Here is a 27,283-nt window from a genome sequence, read left to right as displayed (position 1 = left end):
CACGCCCGGCGATACAACCGACCAATTTTTTCCATTTCTTCCGCTCGGCTAGTCTTTTGCTATTAAGAGTTCAATTTCAGCACCTGCGGGCGATGCCAAAGTGCAAAGCCTGGAGGAACGTTAGAGAACTCCCGCTGATTAATGCAAGGCCCTCGCACCCACTCCGGCCTGTTTTTCTCCTTTTTTCCTGAGCCGACTGTGGATTGCTGTGGATGTTAAACGGTCGTATTGATGTGGGTGGGGCTGATACCGGCATGTCTCTTCAATCCGAAAGAATTGTTTGAGTCCCTTTTCTGCGGCGCAGCATTTATTTTATCCTCAGAGCAGCAAGTAAACATAAAACTAGCGATGTGATGTTTTCATCAGATTCTGTCAAAACATTGCAGCATGTTAGTCTCACAAATCTGTGAATCCATCCAATGCAGAGACGGCATAGAAAGGAGCACATAATGAATTCTAATTTTCAATATTATTCGCAAAGCATCAAAATCAACAAAAAACCTGTGAATTAATATTTTCACAGATATATCTGAACAGTTGTGGTATCCTGAGGTCTCCTGTGCGTTGGCCCTCGTGTGTGTCCGTGCTGGTGTCAGTGAGGAGGGCGTTTCCTGATGGCGGCTCACCGCCACGGGTAATTGAGGTGTATGGTATTGATGAGACCCCGACTCTAATGAGCTTTAGACAATTAATCCATCGATTTACATGTAAATGGCTCCTGAAAGGTTACTGGCTGTGACTGCCATCTGCATGTACTTACCATGCTAATGCTGTGCTGAGTGACACACACACACACACACACACACACACACACACACACTCAACACACAAGTGGGAATGTCAGGGCTAAGAGATGGAAAAATAAGCACCGGAGAGGTCTTACTGCTTGGTTGTTGGTAGATTGCGCTGCATTCCATTATCAGAAAAATAAGGTGTTAATTACGATGCCATGTATCACCGTTGGCACACACACACCTTTTGATTAAAAAGCAGACCGCTTTAAACCGTCAGTCTCAACCCATGTCTCAGCATGTAGGTGTGTGTATGCGGTATTGTCCCCAATTTTGATTTAAATTCCACTTAAAGTGATTATTTTGAAGCTATATAGATCAATCATTTACTGAAACTGAAACATGGTCAACTGAAACTGGTCGTTGGATTGTAACTGTGAAGGTAATTATTGAAGCTTCAACAAGTTCAGGGGGTCAGAATAGAGTTTTTGGGGTGTTCCAGCGCGGGACTCAGTATGTTGGAAGGTGCATTCATCTTTTACTGGATTAAACTTTTCAATTCACAGGAGTTATATTTATTTTTTTCTCTTTGGAGTGTGTGGACGCTGCATGAAAAATAGCTCATTTGGCTCTGCAGAAAATAGACCCTGTGGAGTCTGCTACCTTGAAACAAAGTGGGACTGCAGAGTTGTGCTATCAGCCAGCTAACCGACTGAGGTTCAGTGTTAATTACCAGTGTGCTCAGCTTAACTGAGATACTCAGTAAATTGTCCCCAGGTGGGGAAAGAATAGGCTCTATCTTCATTTCTCATAACTGCAGTTGAGCTAATTATGAGGGTGTGAGTGTGTGTGTGTGTGTGTGTGTGTGTGTGTGTAAGGGAGCTTTTATGTGTGCTTGTGCATGGCCTGGTGTCTATTAGAGCCTGCAGCAAGTGAGAAAAAAACTTGGTGTGCATTGGTCAATTTAGAGTTTGTGCTTATGTTGTGCATACATTACAGCGCATCAACGTGTGTGCAACGCGACGCTTCAAAGGGCTTTGTCTCGGGATGCGTGCGTGCCTGCGTACGTACGTCCACATGCGAGCGTGGCGAGATTGCGTTTGGCACATGTTTAAACATGCAACTTCCAAAGCCAACAGTTCTGTTAAGCGAGATGTGCTGTGTTATAATGATGCCATCTATCACTTCTTTCATCTCTCCATTCCTTTATTCCCTCACTCCTCCATCACTGTCTCTGTGGCCTCATTAATTTAGCTTGGACTATTTATGGGCCTATAAAAACAATAAGGGAAGAGAAGAAGGGTTTTGCTGGCACGAAGGCTACTTTCAGTGCCTGGGAAAAGACGAGGAGGATGATTGAATTAGATGAAAGATACCACATTACTTTCAATTATTTGTACTTGACCCTTAATGTTTGGCCAGTGTTAAACAAAGGTTTGGCATGTGCGATATTCCAGCAAAATACATTATAACTAGTTTGCTCAATATTTTCCTTAAAAACATCATGGAAATGATTCCTTTAATTATTTGTTCTCACGAAACCAGCGCTGTGTCTGGATATCTGTACGCTCTGTTCAAATATTTTTCTTTTGTGGTCAATATTTCAAATATTGCACTTATTAAACTTGCAAGACCTGTTCAGTATCAATTCTGTTCCAGTCTTCTTGTTTTTTATCAGGTTAAAATCAGTGAGTATTCAGAGTAACTCTTTTTTTTTTAATCCCATAGTTACACAATATACACCAGACTCAACAATGTTGCAGTGAAGTCTGTTTTTTTTAATCAGCTGTTAAGCTGTCAGACACATTGCCCAAGCAAGATCTTTTTCACTCAGCCCACTTGCATCACCTTTTTTTCTGTCTTAAACTAAAACTGAGTATTGAGCAGAAAACTCAGTATTGCAGCATTTTTTTTTTCTTGGTTGTGCAGCGGGTAAAAAAAAAAAAAAAGGAACTGATCTTCTATTGTCGACCGCAAAACTACACAAAAGGCTGGTGCTGCGCGTCTTCATGCTGACTACCTGAGTTTGGTCTGATCTAAAAGACAGACGACATGACGTGAAGAGGAGGGATTTGTGGGTATCACTGGTGCATTCTGAGTTTATAACAAGGACCTAGCAGCTGTTAGTAGTCAGCAGCTCAGTGAATATTAGCAGCACAGCTCCTCTCTGTACTCGGTGCCCAGGCAGTCTGGGTTTCGACATAATGCTGAGCTCTCTGGCTTTTTGCAGCGTGCTTGCAGTTTCTTTCAGGTGTAATGGCGTTAGCGCATTGATGTAAGTAACAGTTCAGCTCCTGCTGCCTGCCGCCATCCCTTCACGTTCAAAGTCTGTAAGGCTGTCAGCGGGGAACCTCTGGTCACTGACAATGAGGTGTTATGCGCACTATAGACCAGCGTGTCAGGTTGTAACCTGCCCCGCAGCTTCTTTCAGGCTTTAAACATGGAGGCCGCATCAGGCTGCACGGTGATCAGGTTCGGCTTTGAAAAGCATGGATTTCCCACGTATTGTTGTCAAATTCAGGGCAATGCTGCCTCTTGAGTGGATGAGGGAGATAAAATGTTAATTTTAGTAAATGTGCTCACCATTGGAGCTGGTACAGTGCGTGAGTGTGGATGTTTGACAGTTCAAAAGGAGCCCCAAGAGCGCCAGTGTGACTTTGAACAGTTACCTCTGGTGGATAGAGAAAGAAGCTAAAAAGAGGGCAGAGAGAAGTGTGCATGCACATGCGTGAGGATCTCCAGGGAGCCTGCGAAGACTGTGATCTCCGTTGAGGTTTCACATGTTTGCCTGCATGTATCCACGCCACATTCTGCATCTGCCCGCACTGACAGCCCGTCACTGGGTTTCTTTTTAATGACGGACTGCTCCGGGTAGCCGTTATGGGGGGGGGGGTGGGGGTTATCTCCCTGCTGTAGAGCGAAATACCATGTGTTCGCCCAGCAGGAGAACATTCCTGCTGGCCCCATGATTTCCTCAGGTCATTCATGCAGTCCACATCCCCACTGTAATGGCATTGTCCTGGGGCTCAGCTGCCCCGCCGGGCCCCCCACGCTCCAGCCTTTGGCCTCCCTGACAGCACTGCCCTTCAGCTGCCTGTCAACCACGCCGAGCCTGCGAGGGTTGATGGGGAGAGCGGGAGGGATGGGGAGGAAGACGCCGAGGATGTGGCTGACACTACTTTGAGGTTGTTTGAGTTAAAATGGTTAAAAAAAAAAAAAAAAAAGCCTTGCTTATCACCTAAGAAATTAGAAATTTCTGATAGAATACAGAATGCTGTAGAATATAATCCAAAACAATGTACTTGTGAACAAATGTATGGCAGAAAAAAAAAAAGACACTTATTTGCTTCGAACCTGGAAATGATTGGCATTTTCAACAGTGTGTGTTTAACAGAGCACTCTCTCCTGATTGCCAGCGTGCTTTTCACACCTGGAGAGCCGAGAGTGGTCTCGAGCATTCAGAACACCTGGCGCCGAGCGCCGCTGCGTATTTCTGTCTCCGCTTAAACATGGAATTTGTATAGCGAAGTGACAGTCAGGCAAGAAAACCACAGCTTAGGTGAATGAGAACATCGTCTGTTTTGTTTATGTGGTGAAGATAGAGGGTTTAGACTCGCATAGCTGAGAAGAATAAAAGCGGCGGACGGAGCATCAGCTGCATTGATGAAGTGGCTGTATGGGATGAAAGCAGGGCGGAGGAAAGGCATCTGCCGCTACTTATAAATTCAACAAAGACGACACACCACACATCTTTTTCTCAAAGCTTTTTTTCTCCTTTTTTTTTTTTTTTTTTTTGCATTCTGTGTGTTAAAAAGGGCTGTTCATCATTATTCAAGGACAGAGCTGATTAAAGGTGATTAAGCCCTGCCCATCCATCACTCTTGCCTTTCAGCCTGTCACTGGCCTCATACTATTAAGATGTGTGTGTGTGAGTGTGTGTGTGCGTGTGTTTAAGAGAAAAGGCCGAATATGCTCCCAGCTATGTAGTTTTTTTTTTTCCTCTTAAATTTTCACAATTACACTAATTGCAAATAATTCCCCAAAATAAATGAAACAGTGTACTTGGATCCCGAGTCTTTAGTCGCTTCATGTTAAAACAATACACAAATCCATTCAGACTGTGATCTGGACCTAAATGGGCCGTGACAGCTCATTCTTTACAGGACTCTTTAGCAAACCGATGATGAATGTCCACTTCCCCCCTCGATGAACGACAGCAGAGAGAGCCTTTCTTGCTCCTGCCACTCCTCTGAACAGCAACCTAAAGTAATGCAAACCAATGTTTCTGTTAAAGACGGAGAATTTTCTAGCGTGCCGGTTAATTAGATGATTGGTTGCTCTGTTGTCTGGGCTGGTAGCAACTGGTCTCCCCGCAAACTGTCACGGCTGTGGGAAAAACGGGAGAAGCCTTTGTTTTGAAAGCTTCCAGTACCTGACAACTTGTCGCTGCGTTCAGTGTCGCTGCATCACTTCTCCGCTAACCAAAGAAGACTGAAAGCAGAAGTTGTTTGACTCTTCTCGATGCAGGTACAGCTTCTGGAACTGTATAAAAACCTAATGGGGCACTCGAACTCTGCAGCTGAGGGAGATTTCATTGCAGTTTTTACAGAGTGTTGAGTTAGGTTTCACTAGGACTCTGTGGATGACAGACTGGACTGGATCAGGTATCTTTTAAACAGTCAATATTCTCTTGACATTGTGAGCACTTCTGCCCCTTTCTACACAAAAGACTGTGGCCATGTGGAGGCTTTGTCCTTGATTTAGTCTTTATGGATTGTTTCAGACTTCAGAAGCTAAACTCTCCGTCACACAGACATGCGTCTTATTTTAAAGCCCTCAGCAGCAACAAGCTGAAGGATTCTTAACGTGCACGCTTGATCAGTTCAGGCAGAGCGCAGGTTTGTTTGTAGCATATTAGACAGAGAGCGGAACATACTGGATTTGCACGGAACAGCGACTCCGGGAGAAATTTGTAAACTTTGGTTCAAAAGGATGAGTACAATCTGGCTGTTTAACTTCTGTGCCCCACTGCAATGAGCTGGCCCTCCACAAATTCCCTCCAGCATTAGCTCCGCGGGGTGCCACACTAGAAATACATTTCTGCTGAACCTGCACTTCTTCAAGTATCTCTGAAACACCACCGCTAAACATCCTCCTCCAACTGCAGGGCAGAGTGAGGAAAGTTTGGAAAGTCATAACTGACTCTTTCCTGAGCAAAGGCAACGCGTGAAGGTGATACGTTTTTTTTTTCTTCTTTGCACATGCAAAAAAGACATTTCTATCAATTTTGCATATTTGCAACCACTAAGAACTTAGTGTTTTTTTTTTTTTGTAATGTCACCTTACCATGCCACACATTCTTGTTACAATGTTTTTGCCATTTCTCTCTGGAGAACAACACACTTTGGATATGCCTGCTTGTAATGTGACATTAAAGTACAATACAGTTCTATAGCGGCTGAGTTGTGGCACATTCTCCATGACATTACAGTCTTTTCTTCACATTTTAAACAGAGTGATGTAATTTCCATCCGTTTAGAATCCCTTGTGGGGGCGCTTTACCTTGACGTGCGGTTTGAACTCATGCTTCGCACCCGATACGTTTACATAATCTGCAAGGCTGGGCGACTGAATGTCACAAGATAAATGCATGTGCGTGTGTGGGTCTGTTGTGGCTGGTGAGCCTTGCATTTGACTTTTACAAACACACTCTCAGTCTGCATTGCAAAAGGTCACCTGGAAGACGAAAATGTACATGTAAAGCTAAATCGTGGACGTTTTCAGACAGGAGAATTAATTGCATCCACATCTTCTGTTAGTGTGAACGTGGCAGCAGCTGAGAGTGATGGGAGGATAAGAGGAGGAGCAGGGAGTAAGTTGAGAGTCTTGATGTGTATTTGGATCGTGCCAGGATGTCTGGCTCTGTGGTTCACCTGCGCTGATCTGTCACACACACACACACACACACACACACACACACACACACACACACAAACACACACACACACACTGCATGACAGCAGTGGGTTTATGCATGTATGTATGCAGTTGAAGCAAACATTAGCATATCCATGTGCATCTCCTGTGTGAGACTCACGCTGGACTCACAGGATGCTGATTTATACCGAGGGTTTAAAGAGGTTTATCTGTCTTTCGCTCCCTCTCTTCTTCACTCCCTCTCAGCAGCAACACATGGTGGGACACCCGTGGAGAGGTGTGTCATTTGAGGAGTGATTTAGTGCAGTTCTGCCCCAACCACTGCTGAGACACCTGCCCCAGGAATCCTGCTGCACACACACACTTTTATGGATACACACACAGATTGCTGCATTTGATGGACACGTACTCAAAAAGTAGTTTAGCTCTGCTTTAACCTTACTTTGCACCCGTCCCTATAGCCTGTGGAGACCTGGTTTTGCTCTTTCTGCAAAGTGTTGCGTATCAGCTCCCGGCTGATTACAAACTATGGCATTAAGTTCTGGATTCCTGATTTTTTACAAGCTGCATAATCCTCCACAGAGGGACCTGGGAGTGGAAAATATCTCAACAAGCATTTGTTTCAAGTGTGAGGAAACACCTTTTACACATTTCCCCTGTGGACGCTCAGACAAATAATCACATTCCTGCTGCAATCAAACAAGAAATCGAAGAGGCAAAATCGGAGCCAGTGAGAGACAAAACTGCACTGTAGCAAAAGTAAACTCTTGGTGAAGGTGGAACTGATCGCAGTGTCAAATAAATCCCCCAGCCAGGTGTGTAAGCAAAGGATTTCGACTGTGTAGAAGACGTGATGTTTCAGTTGTGTCAGTTTTAATGGCGCCATGACGTTTCTGACACGGAGGCCACCATGACACCAGCTAGCAGCCAGTTAAACAGGAAGCACTGTGTTCGGCCAGAAGTTACACAGACCGCAGTTCTGCAAGAAAGGTGACGAGAGACGGGCGGTTTGCACGCTTTCATTCCAGAGATGTGCAGACGAGCTGTCTTATGACAATACAGTAATGTGCTGAGGGGCTGCAGATGACTGGATAACTTAATACGAGGAGTAGGTCTGAAGTGTTGACATTCGCAGTCGGGAGGCACTGACGCAGAATTTCTCACTGACATCGACATGTGTTGCTCATCTTCAAGATTCTTCTTCTTCTCTTCTTACTTTATGTCATGTTACCTGGCTGAGTGGTAGAAGAAAACGCCAATTGTAGTGTTGCTAATCTAAATACGCAGCACTGCCAGCGGAAGAGGGCGTGAAGCTGTGAGCATGATTATTATTTTGTTATATGAGACCTTGATCAAATTTTCTCTCTTTGTATCCCCTGAGGCATACTAGAGAATCCTATTAGCCACCTCAGGCCTGCACGACACAAATGCAGGGTGAACTTGCCACCTCTGTCAGAGATTCATATTGCGTTGCTCACTTTCAAGGTGAGAACTAATGAGATACATGCGCACTATATGGTGTGTTCATATATATGGTGAAGATAAGACAGGTCATTGCGCCTTATGATAAATGAGGCTTTGATGGGTTTTCTAGGGAAATGTAGATCATGCCTTCAGCTGAAGAACTTGTTTTCATTTTCTTTGTACAGTATCACCCCACCTTCAACATTTGGAGGTCTTCTCCCGCAACAATGACAACAAATGAAGTCATGTATGTTAAAAAATAGACATTTCGATCAAGCATTCTTTTAATGTAGTCAGTTGTCTTCAAAATGAGGAGAAATGATCCCAGAAAGATTGTTTTTAACATTTTAATTTGTTTCCATTACACCATCAATCAATTCTGTTTTATTTTCATCACAGTTCCTCCTCTGATATTGTAACCCCTCCCAAACAGGGAAGCCTCACATACGAGAAAATCAGTGATCTATTATAAGAAACAGCAAAACAGCAAATACTTACCAATAGCAGAAGTTAACATTATTTCACTGAAATAAAGAACCATAGCTTTCCTAATAAAACTCAATAGTGCGTGAAATTGTTTAGATCGTATCCCCTGTTAACAATTGTGTTTGTATTAACACCAATTTCAGATGTTCTAGACAAAAAGTGTTGCCTCAACTCTTTTCAAAATAAATGTATGAATGATTAGTATGTTGTTGTTGTTGCTGTTGTTGTTTCAATTAAGAAATCAAAACGTTGATCAGTTTTGATTTGGGGAAACTGCAGTGACACTTCATGCTGCATTTCTGCCCTGCTGTTGCTGTTAAATGAGCCTGAAGGGCAAACACCCATGATTCACCAGGTTGAGGTGAAAGTCTTGTCTCCCCTCTGTTTTCCATTCATCCCGGCATCCGTTCTTTAACGTGGCTTGCATGGATCCCAACCAGAGCAACACTGTGGGCAATCTGAAAGCCGGAGTGTCATATTGTCTGAAGTGAGAGGAGCCGGGGGGCTCTTCAGCATATGGCAGCAGCCACGGCCCCGGGCTCCAGAATGAGGTGTCTGTCAGCATATTCATACATTGTGTGTGCGTGTGTGTGTGTGTGCATGTGTGTGTGTGTTTGAGTGTGTATCCTTCAGCTGTTTTCAGGTGCTCGAGGAGTGAAGTGGTCTTTACTTCAAATCTCCATCCAGTCTCTGCCTACTGGGGTTCAGTGTCAGCAAACGTATGGATGTTATATTCATCTGAGTTACAATCCTGACAGCACATCAAGCAGGAGATACTGCTCTGAATTTCACTATTACTATATACACTTCAGTAAAAACTTTACCCATTCTCTAAATATTTAACTGTATAGAATCACTTTTACCCAAGAAGAAGCTCGCTCTTCAACTGATTCAGATGTTACATACTATGATTGCTGTTTGTTTGTTTGTTTTGTTGAGGTTTTGTTGTTGGTTTGTGCCATTGAACAGCTTATTTTATCACCTGTTGGTGTTCGACTGCCTCAAAAAAAAAAAAAAGTGTTTCTGGGAAGTAGAGAGGAGAGTAGTTTTGTGAAATTAATAAAATGTAAAATGTGCCACGTCGGGTTCTTTGTTTAAATCTTGCCGACTGAGCGCATTGAGTGAAGTGGGTCACCACACACTCAGTGTGTGTGTGTGTGTGTGTGTGTGTGTGTGTCTGTGTCTGTGTGTGTCTGTGTGTGTGTCTGTGCGTGTGTGCACTGTAGCAGCATTGTAGATGACCTATTTTCTCTCAAAGCGGAGAGCGTGTCCTCTCTGGCGCTGGTCAATAAACTTCCCTTGCTGCGACCAGGGGTGACAAAAAGCAGATATTTACTTAATTTTGAAAATTATAGATATATATGTGTTAAGAACTTCTTCAAACCCAGTGTTAGATCTTCTGTTGTTTTCTTTTACACTATCCTGTTAGAGAGAGTGCCGCCGTGTTGTTAATGTTATTCCAGAATTGTGTAAATACAGGAAATCTGTCCGGATTCCACATCAGTTTTCCCATATCAGCTTGGCAATGGTGACACGGTTGCCACTGACGACCATTGTCACACATGGGATTACGGTACAATGGTCCGGCCAGCTAAATCACCGCGATGACGACAGCTAGTGCCTCTGTGTGAATGAGTGCTGGGTTTACATGGCTGGTTATCGGCCGCGTTCAGAGGAGCACAGAGCCGCTGTGAAGGATGAGCGGAGGCGAACGGCTTTAACGCGCTAGTTGGGTTGTGTGCTGTGTTTCCAGGGACCGTAACCCAGGAATGTGGAAGGGTGTGTGTTTGGGCAACTGACGGGCCAGTGAGAGGTCAGCGTTCTCTTCAAACACACACATGTACACACAGTTGGCGCAGTTTGTGATGGACAGCGTGTTTGTGTGACCGTATAATCGTATCTCCTCCTTTTGATTGAGGCCTCTTATCTTTTGTGTCTGACTCGCTGCATCTTTTAACTTCATCTCTCCTCCTCCTACCATTTCAAGCGAGCAAACTGACAGACCTCGAATAGTTGAATTTGTCGATAGTGTTCACGTACATGTTAAAGTTTCGTCCCCTCACGTCTTTCTCCTTGAAATTGACACGGGCTCAGCGTGGGGGAGTGTGTGTGTAGGTGTCTGGTGAGAGTGTGTTCTCTGCGGTTGTCCTGGATTTTCTGACTGACCTGGCTAATCTCTGGAGTGTGGAGTGCGTTGGAAGCAGTTATCATATCCTTGATGGATTCAGCAGGGAGTTGATCCATGCCTCTGCATGTGTGTGTGTGTGTGTGTGTGTGTGTGTGTGTGTGTGTGTGTGTGGGGGGGGGTTTCTATAGTCCCTGCCCTGTTTTGTCCCAGTTTATTGCCCTTTGTAACAGCTCTGCGCACAAAACGACACACGAGCTGTTCTAGTAAAGCAGCTGTTTATATTCACTCCCCTGCTCTCGTACTTATAAAGTTTCGTGCTCAGAGTAATTTTCTCTCTTTCTTGCTTTACTCAAATTTGATATCGGACATCGTCCAGATGCCAGTATCTGCTACTACTAAAATAAAACAAGTTGAAAGTTGGATATTGTTACAGCACATTGTTTTATAATTTCTTCACCTTAATTTTAGTTTTGATTTTCAGTTAGTAGAATAAATTTCGATGCAGCAAAGTTTGCTGGTGAGTGAGTTTTCTTTAGCATCACACAGAATTAGTAAATCAGACAAGCAACTTATTGCAGGTTGCAAGTTGTATTTCTTTCAGTCAACGTCGCTGTGTGATGTGCTTGTTGTTGTTCGGGGTATATAACTTCAGAAACCCACATTTACTTTTTGATTTCCTGTGCGTCGCAATATCATTAATGGAAAGTTTCTATCTTCCTCCCCCATCCTGCTCATCCTTGCTTTCACCTCCTCCCATCCTCCTCCCCTCCCTTCATCTTCCTCTACTTCCTTTTGTCCTCCCTTTACCCTTCTCATCAGGCTGCTTTATTATGCAAATCAGTGTTGGATCAGATCACTTAATTAGGCTTTACTGTGCCAGTTCGCGCGCACCGTCGCGCACAAGCACACAAGCACATACTCAGGGTAACTTTCCTTTGCACAAACTGAAAGAAACTGCTGGTGGTTGTATAGTATCTTGATTGGTATTCTGGACTTTGAATTAAACGCACACACACATACTCACACACAGCGGCGGTGCATCCAAGCAGCAGAGCATCCCTGGGAGGGTGGAAAGCCTTGAATAGCAGGGTTTCTCTAAGTCATTAGCCTGCACTTAGCGTCACACACGCTGCTCTGGCCCTTCATCAGTGACTTCGCCAAACCAAGCGCTTCCCTTCTATCATCCGGGTCAGCAGCTGATGAAATAAATAGTTAATTTAAAATAAGTGAAATTAAACAAAAAGCAACAAACACTTTTGGATTCAGTGTAAAAATAAAAAATAAAAAATCTTGGTTTGGACATATGGACCTTCCTGAAAATGAAGAATAATGGTGTAACTTGTGCCATCATAAACCTCTCAATTACACTATTGCTTTATCCCACGACTTCCTTCTTCTAATTTATAGCTACGACCTTTAGAGTGTGAACCGTGTTAAAACCCTTTGTGATGTTTTCATCAACTCTTAGTGGCTTTCATCACATTTGTCAGGAGCAAAGCCATCTGAAGGTTTTATTTGGACAGTTAATGTGTCCTCCGCTTGATGGATGCCGGCTCCGGGAGCTTCGCGGGGCTGCAGATGTTCTGAATATCTGTTCTGCGCCGACTGGCGGGCATCAGCACAGTATGGCCCACCACACTGAGTGATAACAGACAAATAAACTCCAGTATGTCTCCATTGTGACATGGCAAGTGGCAGAATTATCGAGCATCACAGAGATGCAGATTAAATTGGATGCAATTAGCAACAACACAATCGCTTATTTTATCATGATTGGTTTTAGTTAATCAATTTCTGGAAAAATAAATTAAATAAAGAGTATCTGTTTTGTTTAAAAAAAAAAGTGTTCGTGTCAAAATATTGGTTCCAATCCATCTTAAACATTGTATACATCTGTGTCTGTGTGTGATTCTTGTACTTTATTTCTAATAATTTGTGGTGCATTAAAATTTAAAAGAGAAAAAAACCCCATAAACTCTCCACTGCTTTCAAGAGAGATAATTACACTGATGTTCAAAGTGGAAAAAGTCCACGTGTTTGTCTTGTCAGCAGTCAACAACGTTCCTAATATTTTTAAAACAACATAATTATTAGGCAGCGAGTGTTTCCCACCAAAATGCACCATAGTTTTGTTAAAGACTTTGACCTTTCTGAAATTCCTGTAACTTGTTACCGTCTGGCCCCGGGGCGGTGTTCGTGGCAGGGGGCGAGATGTTTACTGCCGCCATGTTTCCAGTAGCCTTACAAGTGGCTCCCGATAAGACTGCCAGCCAAATGCCTGAGCTGTCAAAGTAAATAACTTTTCCATTTCAAAGAGAGCTATTCCAATTAAGAAAAGAAGGAGGGAGCAGGAGAAAGAGAGGAAAGCCACAGAAAAGAAGACGAGGAGGGGAGGGCAGGACGGAGGAGCGAGAGAGCGAAAGTCACTGCAGTCGTCTTCTCAGAGTGAGAACGGAAAAGAGCAGGGGTGGTAATGGAAACAGGAAATCAATTGTTGGGCTGGCGTTTTGCTTTTGGCTCAATCTGCAGCTAAACTGAAGCTTGAAGTGCGTGAAGGGGAGGCGGAGACCAAAGCCGGACCTCCAGATTAGAGGTGAAGATCGGGGTCAAGGACAGAGGTGGTTTCTCTGCATGATACCAATCAATTTACCAGTAATGAGCGAGGTCAGAGGTCAAGAGAGCACGAGTCATCTGAGAAGTGACATGCTGAGTGTAATCACATTTTGCTGGTGATTTACAGGGCATTCCAATGAATCTGGTTCTGCGCTCCAAATGAGATTATAATCCTGAAAAGGATTAGTAATTCAGAACTTAATGTTATTTCATTGCACGATAATGATCGATGAATGTTCTGTAAATTGCTGGAGAGCTTTTTCTAACACTGTGGCTGCCAAAACTGCTTTGACAGTTCATCTAAACGCATACCATGCACAAATTAAGTGTAAAATGTGGAGACTTTGAATAAATCGGTTGCATTTTTGTGGCAAAAGACAAGATTAGGTCATTCCTAACATGCAACGATGGCTTCATGTGACCATTTCCACCGTCCAGCCGTCATGTTAATTATTGATGAGGGTGTCCCATGACCGAGGCTATTGATTGAGCAAATTGCAGCCCCAGTTAGTTCACAACCGCCGTATCATGTGGCCGGAGCTGCTGCGTGCAAATGTGTGCAAGTCTGCGTGTAAATGTGAACACTGCTGTTTAAAAGTGAATGAAGAGATCAAGTTACAGCTGTGGAAAACAAAAAGATGCTGTGTTACGCTTACATTGTGTTACACAAGTTGTTAATACACCAATATCCAGGCAAAATCTTAATATCCACAGTCTCAATTGAGAAAAGCATGTTAAACGTGTGCGTGTGTGATTAGCTGTTACATGCTGCTCCTGTTGCTTCAATTGATTTGGAACTAAATGAAAGATGCTTCAGGGAGGAAAATCCTGCCATTTTCTGTTTTCCAATCAATTAAAGTCCTTTTTTTTTGTTGTTGTTGCTCTGGTTGGTAATAATTTTTGTGGAGTTGTGTATCTTAGTGTTGGCCTCCCACAATGCGAGGGTGTAAACTGATTAATGCCCCTACAGTGTGAGTAATACAAGCACACACATGCACATCTTTTAATTAATCACACATACTCAGACATCTTAAGGGGTGCTGTGTTTCCTCTCCTGGGGCTCTATCTCTCTCTCTCTCTCTCTCTCTCTCTCTCACACACACACACACACACACACACACACACACACACACACTGCTGGTGAATGCCAGTGCAGCACATCTGGGCTCCCCTCTAGATGAGGAGTTAAGCTCCGGCAAGCCGAATCTGATTTCACCATCAGTCACTTTCAGAGCCGCTTTTTATTCTGGCAGACTCACAGCGTAGAAACGGGACCTTTATTATCCTTTTCCAGCAGTTGTGAAAATATTTTTTAGGATTTGTGGTCAAGGAAATACAACATATGTCCGTCCTGTCGAATGAAAACCTCACTCCAGAAGTGCAGCTTTGGTTATAAACTTTTACACTGAGAGTTTATACGATTCTCCCCGTGCCTGCTAACGTCTGAGGCTGTGTGACATGTTGAAAAGTCTCTTTATATGTGTTTACCTTCAAGTGGAAACGAGGCTGTTTTCCTTACTTTTATGAAGCATTACATTGCTTGAGCTGCTTCCAGTGCAGTAAAATGTGCCGGAGCAGTGAAAGGATATGTTCTGTAAAATATGGTATTTTGTAAAATATGAAAATGCAAGCCAGCCATTTTTTTTTCTGATTAGCTAAGGAATTATACATTTTATTAATAAAACTGGTACATTTTACTGTTGAAACTGACGTTTATTCTTAAAGTACACTTAGAAAAAAAAAACCTGTTGCACCAGTCATTCAGTTATTCAACACAATTAAATAAAAATGAATTAAGTCAATGCATATTTAAATCAATAGAAAATAAGTTAATGGTTAGTCTGACATAGAAAACCCCAGTTTCGTCCACATTTTTGCAAAATCTGTGCAATTCCATTGGGAATCACTCGAAGCAGCTGATTCCTTTATTATCGACTTTGGTGATCCCATCCAACCACTGAGGAGAGAAGAGGATCTTTGGTTTGGCTCGGGAGCTACGGACATGTTCAGAAATATCCAGGCAATAGAGCAGCTGCACATTTTTAGATATCTTGATCAATCTCGTCTGACAAGATCAGTCCGTCGCTGCAAAACCCGAAGACGACACACATGTACTGCAAGCACGGCTTGAGAAAAAAAATGGAGAACAATGTCACGACACGGTAGCTAAACGGAAACAGATCTAGTTGGACTTGAGCCCAGCGTCTGAACCGTCTGAATACACGTACTGAAGGCGTCATTGTTTGCTGTTATCCTGGAGTTAGGATCATACACACTCTGCCAAAATGTGTTTACAGCGAGTGGGATCCAGTGAGGACCCAGTTGGCCTGTCGTCTGAGATGAATTCATTTCAACTTTTCCGTTTGTTCACAATTCACTTTTATGCTGTGTGTGACATGTGTGCTGAGCCAGCGGTTATCTCACCGCCTCTGTTACCTGATTGGCTCGAGGTGCTGGCTGTCGGCTCGCATTTCCTCGCGCGTCTTCCAATCAGGGTGGTCTGTTCTGTGCATGTCAGCAAGTGTTGAGGCTGCCGTTCTATCAGTGGAATCATATTGGGCTCTTTATACCAGCTTCACAATCCTCTACACACACACACTCACACACACAGGCATGCACAGGCACATGCTCGCTGTGGAGGGGAAGCAGTGGAGTATTTAGTGCAGCGTGGGGACCTTGGTGTGGCAGTGTCAGTGATGGATACGGTCGTGGTATCAGCACTGTTGGCTTCTGCAGGAGTGTGTTGTCCACCACTGGGATCTGTCAGACCTGTTCTGCTGAGCCGACGCATTCTGCTGGCGCGCTGCTGCTGCTGCTGCTGGCCATTTCTTTAATCTGGTGTGTGTGTGTGTGTGTGTGTAAGAGACATGGCTTGTTGGGTGGACTGTGTGTGCAACAGTGTCGTATTACCACGAGAGGAACATGTTTGCCTTGAAAAAAGAAGAAAAAAGAAAAAGGTCACTCTAATTGTCTTTTGGATTTTGTGCCTAATTAATTGTGGTCTGACTAATCAACACGAGCCTGTTTGTGTGTGGGAAGCTTTTAATTTAGAGAATATGTTTTAATTGGACAGGCATGAGCATGCAGTTTACTCCCTGGTGTGAGACTGTGGGAGTACATGCAAACTGCACACAGAAACACAACCAAACCAAAGCAATGGCCCGAACAGTTTACCCATTCAAACACACACACACACACACACACACACACACACACACACACACACACACACACACACACACACACAATCACACAAATCACACACACACACACAAACAAAAAACATTTGAGGATTCAGGATTCTCGTGCTGCCATATGTGAATTTTTCAATACTGCTCACAGACAAAGTACTCTTGATATCAGACTCTAAATCTAATTTACTGTACAGACTCTAGATAGAGTTACAAGGATTCCACCTTCTGAAAGAGGAAAAGTGAGCAGCAGCGACGAAACTGGAGAGAACTAAATAGGTAGAGAAAGAAAAGAGAGAGGGAAAAAAAGCGTGAAAGTTTTTTTTTCTTCTTCTGATCTCCTTCCCCTTGATCTTCCTTCCTACACAAACACACATATAGTTAGGCGTGCGATGTACTTTACACAGGTGGAGTGTCACCCTGCTCGCACAGATTGCAACAGATTTGTGGCGAGTAGGAGTTAAAAGAGCTGCTGAGTGCAGATTTAATACCACATATATTTAAAGAGAGCATCCCTTTTATCTGAGGGGACAATTTGCATTATTCATGTTGTGCCTTCTGAGAGCAGAAGAGCGAGAGAGAGAGAGAGAGAGAGAGAGAGAGAGAGAGAGAGAGAGAGAGAGAGAGAGAGAGAGAGAGAGAGAGAGAGAGAGAGAGAGAGACCGAGAGATTGAGATGAGAGAAGAGATAGCGAGAGAGAAGAGAGAGCTAGAGAGGAGAGAGAGAGAGAGAGAGAGAGAGAGAGAGACATTTCAGAGAATTATTGTTTTTACCAGCAGTCAATGGATTCTTGTTACATTAACAGCAGATTTACATTCAGTCTTATGTGTGAAGGATTCAGTGTGTGTGTGTGTGTGTGTGTGTGTGTGTGTGTGTGTGTGTGTGTGTGTGTGTGTGTGTTTGAGTGAGAGAAAGAGCGAGAGAGCAATAAACACTTCACATCTTTCATTTCTATTGCTGTAGGTGCTCTGAAAAGGGATGTCACTGTTATATAGCTGTGGCTGTGTGGATGTGCTGGTTCAGCATGGCGCTCATGTATCTGCCTCTGCTGTTCTGTTTGCAGTGTGCAGGGCAGGCTTCTACAAATCTGCCCTCGGGAACCTGGAGTGTTCGAAGTGTCCACCTCACAGCTTCTCGCACCACGAGGGTTCGCTGCACTGTGGCTGTGAGAAGAACTTCTTCCGGGCGGAGGGAGACCCCGCGTCCATGGCCTGCACCAGTGAGTGTGTTTATAGTATAAATGGCACTGACATCTTGCTTGTGTCTTTCCCATAATTCAAGTTTCACATTTCCCCATGTGTCCTGCGGTCTGTTTTTTTTTTTTTTTTTTTAAGCCCCTGCCTGCCCCCCCTTGTGTCCTTTGTGCCCCCCCCCCCCCCGGATTACCCTTGATTGTTGTTCCCCAGTCTGTTCCTATGTCTCGCTGTTTGTTTCTGTACAGTTTTGTTTTCCTGTGTTTGCTTGGATAAAGAATGAGAGCTGCTTTAATTTGAAGTCGGCCGTGTATCTGGGACCTCTCTTAATGCCACATAGCAGTGGGTCAGTCCGATGCAGCGATAAACACAGTTTCAAGTGTTGTCCTGCTCCAGCTGGGAGCCGGTTCACAGGCTTTCTGCAGAGCTTTGTGATGCCGCGTTCGTAAAACCGAAGTTTGTTAGAAGAGTATGTTATTGAAAACATGCCGGGCTGTGGCTTTTGTGAATCCGGAGTGCCCACCTCTAATCTGGACTGATTCACTCTTCACTCTTAGCAGGAGTTGCATCAGTTAACTGGAAGTCAGAGTGTGGTGCAGACAGGTTATTTTGGTCTGTTTGAGTTGAGCGAGCATTTTCAATAAGAGGACGCAGCTGCAAAACGGCTGAGGTGAACGACAATGCTCTTCCAGCGGTAAGCTCACCTTTATTTTGGGCATTCAGTACATGATAGAGAAATACAGAAGGTTAAAGGTTCGTGAAAGGCTTTGATCGTAGCCAGAACACTGTCATTTGGCTCCAGGACTGAGTTTGGAAAATTGGTTGCAGAGCACTGTTTTTGAAAAAAAGAAAAATGCATATTATCAAATGGTGAACTCATGAAAAAAAAAAAAAAAAGAGTTTGCATTCCTCATTTATTCGAAGGTCAAGGAGATGAAGACAGCCCACAAACCTCTTAGCGCCCTCCCCACTGCCTGCGTGATTCTTCTTTATCTCCTTTGGATGCAAATGGTTTACAGATGCCTCCTGCAAGCATTCCAAAATTCATTCCCTCCAAAGCTATAAATCACCGGATTCCCTGACGCTAGATTATAAATACGTCCGTTACTAAAGGGGCGAGGAAGAGGCAAAAAAAAAATCCAGAGGCGAAGCGAACAGTAGAAATATCAATCAACGCCCACAGTCCTCGACAGAATTCTAATTAGAAAGACAGCCATGGCAGGTCCCTGTTGTGATTATCTCAACATCATCTTGTCAACTACGCAAATTTTACCTCGTTGGGAACAGATTGAGTGACGCGAGAGCAGAAAATGAATAGATAAGTTGTTGGCGATAATGATCACGATTATCTCAGGAGAGGGGTTTTTACTGCCAGCGCCGTGATGGAGGTTGTTTCAAGTTGATTCGGGAAAACTGCAAATGTTGGCAGGTAAGTCCTGAAGGGCAAGAAGGAATTGGAATGATAAACAGAAACACAGAAGAGTCAATTAGATTGTATTTGTTGGAAACAAAAAAAAAAAAAAATTACTTATATTTTCAGTTCATAAGCTTCAGGTTGTATCGACGATCATTCAGTTGTGTCTCACTGCATCTCGTGACTTTGTGGGTTCAATCTGCTTTTCTTTTCTTTTTTTTTTTTTGATGAGGCTTTTCGTTAGTTCAGTTGCATGTATGTCATCCTGACAAATAAACTGGAAACAGTCGCATTCCTCTTTAACGACATGTGTAATGAATCTAAACATGCTAAGTACCAAATACTTGAGTTTGAGATCACCGCCATGTGTGCTCTCCTGGTGAAGGCGGCCGCAGATCCAAGCTACAGATTCAGAACCGTTTCTGTCCATAATTGTGCGTGACTATCTTCGTCGGTTTATTTTCTTCCCAAATTGCTTTCGTAAGTGTTTCCTCGATTTACAGATTTTGGTATTTTAGTTGTTTTCTTCACCCAGTAAAACTGTTTTGTAGGTAAACTATTGTTATTGGAGTTCAAAGCCGTCCTGGATATGTTGCATTGTAAAAGAAAAAAACTCTTTAAAAGTCAGCAGTTTGGGTTTATGAGACGTGTGGATACAATCATCTCATTATCTGATTTTCTTTATGGCTGAATCTCTGGTATATTGTTCTTTTGATTTGTCTGGCACAGACACATAAAAGACTGGAGTGAAGCTTGCTGGATGGGAGCTGCGCATAGTTTAAGGGTGAAGTAAATTCGTTGAACAAACTAAACAAAGCTTTTTATCTCGAGACACAATCCAGTAAGCCCATTTCAATCTAACTGCTTCCTTCGCCTCCTCCATTTCCCAGCTGAGTTATTTGGCAGCTTTGTTTTGTCCTCTGTATAATTAGCCATAGAACTTCGACGGGAATCTGGAAATCTGTCTGTTTCAAGATGTTTGTGCATTTATATGTCAGCTTCAGTGTGGCAGACATGTACTTTTTCTTTTCCTTTTTCTTTTCTTTTTTTTTTATTTTAGGAGAGTCTGTTTTTGCTCAGCAATTTGGAAACCTGAATGAAAACAGATACGCTGAACCGGTGAAACAACTGCTGGAGCCCAAATGTTCCTGTTTTATTTTATTTAAATACCTCAAAAAATTCTTAAAGGTGAAAATACCAAAAAAAAAAAAAAAAAAAACCAAGCAATTCCTTTTTTCTCCCTATTAAAAACCCAAAAGGAATGAATGAAAAACAATCACTTACCTTCTTTTCTAACTGAATAAATGAGGTAGGGAAGGAAGTGGATTTAAGAGAAAACAGCTTCTCATCCCCACAGGGAACGTTTGGCTGCTTTAAAAAGACCAGTGACAGAGTTTACACAGATAAACAAACAAGAAATACAAGGCTCAGCATGGATCTCACTGTCACACGTAGTGAGGAGTGAGAGAGTTTGGAACACCTCTGGTCTGGCACCGTCACTCAGCTCATACCAGCCACAGTTTGGTCTTGAAGGAAAAACACTGAAGTATACAGAAAAGTCCTAAATGTGTTCCTCGCTGTGGTCGATCCGTCGGATCTGACTCTTTATTCGGGGTCACTGAGGCCAGTGTCATCTCTTAACGGCAGGGGTAAGCAGAGAGTCAGATCATGACGCACACACACACACACACACACACACTCACACCTGTGAGCAGCTTTTGAGTCTTCGATTCACCTCAGATGTGTGTTTTTGGAAACCCTCAGAATGCCACAAGGAGAAAATGCAAACTTGTCACAAACCAAAACCCAAATTCAAATATTTTCACTGAGGCAACGGAGCTCACCACCAAACCATTCCTCTGCCCCAGTCGCGTTACTTCATTTTTTTTTTTAGCTAGTTTTTTTCTCTTTTTTTTTCTTCCAAAAATGCTACTTTCTGGTCAGAAATGTCAAACTTTCAATGGAAAGCTTAAGTGAAAATAAATTGTTTTGAATCTTTTGGCTCAATTTTCCTAAGAAATAAAAAAAAAGGTAGAGGTTTGTGAGTTCGTCACATTTTTCTTGATTACAAATGTCGCCAAAAGGAAAAAGTCAAGTGTCCTGATAGTTTTGAAAGTTCTTTTTCTTTTCTTTTTCTCAAGTTCTTGTTTTGCATTTCTTACGTCAATCTGCTGATCGCGCTTTTCTCTTCTTATGTTGCTGTTTTTTTATTGTCTTTCTGTGTTGATTGATTTATCTTATTTCTTTAAAAACCCCACTTCACAGTTCAGAGGCGGATAATTTGATTCATTTTCGAATGTTTCATATTCACTAACAGAGAGCTAAGTTTGAGATGAACATGTTTATTTAAGAAAATTCTAGCAGTTGACGTTAGTGCAATTGGAAATGTTTTATTTATTTTTTTTATTTAATATTAGTATTACAAAGAATATCAGTTTAAAACATGACAACACTAAATTTTCCTCAGAAGTTGTGGAACCAGCGATGTATTAATTTTGAGAAATTGGCTGGTTGGCTGGTTGGCCATGTCTGGCTTATCGCACAGCCTCTTCCTTCATCTGACCTGACCCTTCCCTGCTGTCTGTGCACCAGGACCGCCTTCAGCCCCCAGAAATGTGATCTCCTCCATCAACGAGACCTCCGTGATCCTGGACTGGAGCTGGCCCGAGGACACCGGAGGACGCCGGGACGTCACCTTCACCGTCCTCTGCAAACGCTGCCGCGGCGTCACCGCCAACGGCAGCAACAGCGGCACCCAGCGCTGCGAGCCCTGCCGGAGCAACGTCCGCTTCCTGCCCCGAGCCGCGGGCCTCCACAACACCACGGTGACGGTGGGCGACCTGCTGGCCCACACCAACTACACCTTTGAGATCGAGGCCCTGAACGGCGTCTCCGCACTGGCTCCCAAAATGAGGCAGTACGCCGCCGTGACCATCACCACCAACCAAGCCGGTGAGTTTATCCTGCATTTAAATATCCATTCATCAGTCTTACCCGCTTCATCGCTAAACAAAGCAGACAAGTTTTTGGCCTGTGCCAAAGAGATGGCGTTTTAATTTCCTATATGACGAGGCTGACCACTTCACCTCCGTGCCAACCCCACTCCGACAATCCAAACAACAACGGCAGCAACTTTGAGCCACGTCTTATTTTATATGTCACTCTGCCAGATCATTTACCTGAGTAGTTGTAAATTGTGTTTATATAGATTAAAGTAAAAACCTGGACCCTGTTTCCCTAAAGCATCTTAAGGCTCAGATCACTGCAGAATTGAGTGTTCTTAAGCTTAAGGCGTGTTTCCCAAATGCATTGTAACAGACAAAAGCTCTTAGAAATGAGCATACATTAAGAATACATTAATCCGACTCATTTATAGGAAGCTTATCACATCAAAGGAAAACTCTTGAATCTGCGCAGGCACTTATAGATTTAGAGATTTCATCCATTATGACTATTTTAGTTCACTCAAATGTTTTATCTTAGTTGTTTTATCTCAATTAGATCTGAACAGAAACAAACATAAACATGCAATTAACTGAGCAGCTACATTGATCAGCTGGTTCCTGTCCTCTTCGTCTTCTCATCCATTGAAACATGCCCCCCAGCCACAAATATGATTTACAGTGAACTCGCCTATTGATACGAATCATCCCTGAGGCTCATCAGTTAACCGGGTCTCATCACTGAGCAGCTGATCTGGAGTTTTCATGAATTACGAACTCGCCGACTGGTGTTTGGCCCAGTTTTGTGCATGATGAGGTTTTGACTGAGATTCTCTGGAGACTGATTTCATGTACATCTTCACATTGACAGAGAAGCTGCCAACATTTGGACAGAAACTACTTTTCCTAATAAATGTTATTTTGAGGTCGATGTGATCAGTAATGATCTTGTAATGGCGGGCCGTGCATTTACCCATGGATCTGGGACCTTCAAGCTGTCAAACATGCTGTTCGTAGATTCAGACCTAATGTAGTCTAATGGAGAATATCCTCTGGGTGATTTAAAATGTTGATTTGATGGTGAGTAAATCTCTGATCCCGTTCATCTGGAAAGTATTTTTTCTGTCTTTTTCAATCCCACCTTGTGCATCAGCTGAACCTGGCCCGTGACCATTCAGACCAGAATCACTGGTGTATATTATTCGCTAAAACAACCAGCGGTTCATATTTTGCTTATTTATGCTGCACTTCTGCTTCTGTGGCTGTGCTTGAAGGAGACACTTAATTTCCAGTAATTTATAGAGCTGATTGATGGCGCTCTTCTGTTTCTTCCATACAAACACTTCCAATGAGTGTTTTGTATCCCAGCAAGTTTTACAGCCGTGATGAATCACTTTGTGAGCTCAACTGAACTCCTCCCGTGTTCCCACTGATTAGATCGCCTCTCGCCGAGATTCAAAGTGCTTTACTGATTATCATTTTAAATAAACCTGGTCTAACTTAAGCCGTTTTTAATGTTGAATCGGCAAAAGGAATCAAAGTGCAAGAGTAATTTAGTGCCAGGCGTTGTGTGTATGGGAGTTGTTGAGCTCCATAAGGTGAGAATAAAAAAATCTCAGTGATACTTCCATAACGTGCTCGTCCTTCTCACCCTCTCCATCTGAACATCCTCACTGTATAATAGAATAGCCTATGCTTTATTCTCCCAAACCATATGCACTTCAGCCATCAGTTTTGGACATTTACAAGCCGGACTCGGGCCGCTCTCCTCTTGTTTAACGACTGGGATCAAATATCTTCCTTCTTTGTGGAGAGCAAATGGAAAAAAAGAAAAAAAATGTTCTCCTTTAACAGACTCTTTTAACGTGAAGATGGGCTCCTAAAACTCCCATGAATCTTTTTATACAGATATCTCTCCACACTTCCATTGCATAGAAGAGTGAAAAGGCAAAGGGAAGTAGTGCTGAGAAATTCCAAAGGGTAACATAAATCTCGCTGCAGGAGAAAGTGCCAAACCTCAGAAATCCCTAACTCTAGCAAGGAATTTACAAAGGTCTCTTTCTGGTTCCTGAACTCATTCGTCCTTTCCTTTTTTTTCACCCCTCTCTCTCTTCGCTGATCTGAAAGACAGTTTGCTTTTGTATTCGGTAATTGTTTCGTGGTGCCAGCCCGGTATTTTCCCAGTCAATCACTGTGCTTCACTCTCGTCTTCCTCTCTGTGTATCTTTGCGTCTGGACACCGAGTCTTTTTTCCTTCCACCTGTCTCTTTCCAAATTACACCCGCTGCCATCAATTCTCCTCATATTTATGAGTCTCTGCCTCTCGGTATGGCTTTCTTCTTCCAAACGCTGAAGGATGATTTAGCTGTTGGAAGGTTGTATTTGACCAGACTGAACAGATGGGAGTTTCTTTCATAAGCTGTCATACAGCAAGGTCAGACTCCATCACATCAGCGATGATAGGCAGATGGCAACAGCTTTGAATTTAGAGTGGTCTGAGCAGGTATACCTGGAAGGTTAATGCATTTAGACTTTTAATGCCTCAAGACCTTTGCTTGTTTGGATTTAAATCCAGATACGGGGTATCCATGTCCACGTTTCCCTTCTCACCACTGGTTTACAGAGCGCGCCAGTTTGTGTTCGGTCGCATCAGCTGTGACAGTGAGGGAATTTCTCTGAGAAATAATCCCAACCAGCTGTGGATAAATGGTAAAATGGCGCCGCATGTGGTGTGACACCGCATGAGGATACCGTCAGACTTGGGCGTGCTCCTCATTGACAAAACAGGAGATTATGGAGGCAAACCTGGTAATTTCTCCACTTAGACCTCTGTTTTGCTGTGCGGAGATTACTGGGGGCGGCACGCTGGAGCAGTGATTAGCACTGTTGCCCCACAACAAAGAAAAGCTGCGGAAGGTCAGTCGTCTGCCTTTCTGTGTCGGTCCTGCCTGTGCAAGCTTTGACCGTGTTGGATTGGCACCACAGATGAATAGATGGAATAAAGGAATAAAAAGGTTTATGTCGTTGAAGTGACAGAGGTTTGGTCATTTTCCTCTTGGATGGGAAAGAAAATGTGCCACTTTTTCATGATATGACACCTGTTCATTCAGACAGTGTTGTCTGCGTCTTTGTGAAGGTTATGAAGTCCTGGCTCACTGATTCCCTCGAATGACAGCAGTGTTTACACAGTATAGCTTCCATTATGTAGGATGATAAATTGAGTGAATACAGTTCAAAGAGTGTAAACTAAACAACTGGATACACATCCAGCATGCACCGTGTAAAGACAAACATACTCAGTCGAGCCTCTATGTAAACTGTCTTAAGCAGACACTTGTCAAGAGAACTGCCTATGCAAATGTGACAGGTTGTTTGTACACACATCACACACACACACACACACACACAGACAGACAGACATCTGCTGTGTTTTCCTTGTGTTGTCACAGCTGGGTTGTATCATCAGTGACAGAGGACAAGCATGACCTCTTTTAAGTGACAAACTGGAGACGAGTCGTAAATATAGATTTTCTTTTTTTTTTTTTTTATTGTGTGACTGGAAGTGTGTATTGTGCCACATACGTGCACGTGACGTGAGTATCAACAGGGCCCAGATAAGTTTTATACCAAGGAAAGTCAGAACAGATGAAAGAAACACACACGTTTAAATTAAAGACACACCAAGTATAAGAGTGAAGCCAGTTTAACACATCCTCTGACTCTTGTGTTTGTAACCATTATAATCTCTGCGCCATAATGGGATCAGGGGGATTCTGTCAGCTATCTGAATATATATTAGATTTGAAGAGGGCTTATCAACATTAAGAGGCCCGTGTGTGCTCCGAATATTGAGAACCCTCTTAATGTCTGAGTGATCATCACAAGAGATGGGTCTTAGTCCTTCCATATCACAGATTTCCCCTCATAGAAAACACCCGACTTCCCACTGTGCCCACCGGCAACACGCCGCACACTCCCGGCCCCGCTCGCTCCCCGACAAATATCTCAGCCTGCAGCTGCACATTCTCCATCAGCCCTCAGAGTTTACAAGGATTAGGTATGTCAGTGCACTCGCCCCACCCGTCTGTACACTTTCTCTCAGACACACACACACACACACACACACACACACACACACACACACACACACACACACCCACAGACTCAGATGCCAAAGCTGTTAAAAGCTGGATTAAGTGTTTCCCTGGGAAGAAGCCGTGTGTCCTGGCTGTGCTGTCAAGGTGCTGTCAGATAGCTCTCCTCCTCTCGCCTCCTTTTGCCCTCCACTTGTTGTCATAACTATGCTAACAACAGAGCAACTGTGATCCGCATATAGAGGAGGCAAGCGCGCAACTGCGGCTGAACCCGGCCAGGTGGGTTTGGGTGGAGGAAACACAGGAAATAAACATCTTTCTGCTTTGTCATTGATATGATGATGAAGCGATGTGGCGGTTAAACACAGTGGCATCACTGCACGAACAGCCGTGGCTGGAACCCGGGTTTGAGACCTTTTCTGTGTGGAGTTTGCATGTTCACTCTGTGGGTTTCCTTCTGTTGTGTGTGCGTGTGATGGATAAAGTTGTACAGAAGATGGATGAATAATGATGAAGTTTTTACATTTCAGAAACATTTTTCCACCCGATGAACATCTGTTCTTCATTTAATGCTGTTGTACCACCAGCACTAATCTATCCCTACCAAGAGTGTCACTATTGTACGGGGTAGTTAAATATATTTTACGAGCTGCTTCATTTACCTCAACTCACAAGTAAATGACACAGAAAGGCAGTTTTTAAGACCATTACAGGCCTTTTACACTGTATTAGTTTTACAGTTATGCCTCAGACAGAAACAGAGAGTGACAGCAAATTAAGTGTTCAGCAATAGACATGCAGGGAACGACAGAGAGGGAAGCACCGAGAAGGGAAACGGAGGAGGAGAGGAACTCGAAGGCTCCCTCCGAGCGACCCAGACACAGTAAATCATTACCACCATAAACCACAGAGCCAATAAAAAGCACAGCCTCACCCCACTATCAGAACCAGAGGGAGAGGAGGAGAGGAGGAGCAGGGGATACAGAAACAGATTCTCCCCATCTGGATTCATTACGGGAGGGGAAAAAAAAAAAAAAAACTTCCCGCGGAAACACACAGAAGTGCATGCGCGCACACTCAGACACTTTCT

At 43.4% G+C, this 27,283-nt stretch overlaps 1 protein-coding gene across 5 annotated transcripts in view; it reads left to right on the top strand.

Annotated features, from left to right (window-relative positions):
* epha3 (eph receptor A3) overlaps positions 1-27,283 on the top strand; it is a 102,883-nt gene that overhangs the window by 39,688 nt on the left and 35,912 nt on the right. For all 5 annotated transcript variants that reach the window (XM_030111284.1, XM_030111283.1, XM_030111282.1 and 2 more), the window contains 2 exons: positions 17,614-17,769; positions 21,750-22,109. In XM_030111284.1, coding sequence (XP_029967144.1) covers positions 17,614-17,769; positions 21,750-22,109 — 516 coding nt within the window. The remainder of the gene's footprint in view (positions 1-17,613; positions 17,770-21,749; positions 22,110-27,283) is intronic.

The sequence above is a fragment of the Salarias fasciatus genome, chromosome 16, assembly GCF_902148845.1.
Source record: "Salarias fasciatus chromosome 16, fSalaFa1.1, whole genome shotgun sequence".
In the NCBI taxonomy this organism is placed as follows: domain Eukaryota; kingdom Metazoa; phylum Chordata; class Actinopteri; order Blenniiformes; family Blenniidae; genus Salarias; species Salarias fasciatus.
This window is presented reverse-complemented; position numbering and strand designations above follow the sequence as displayed.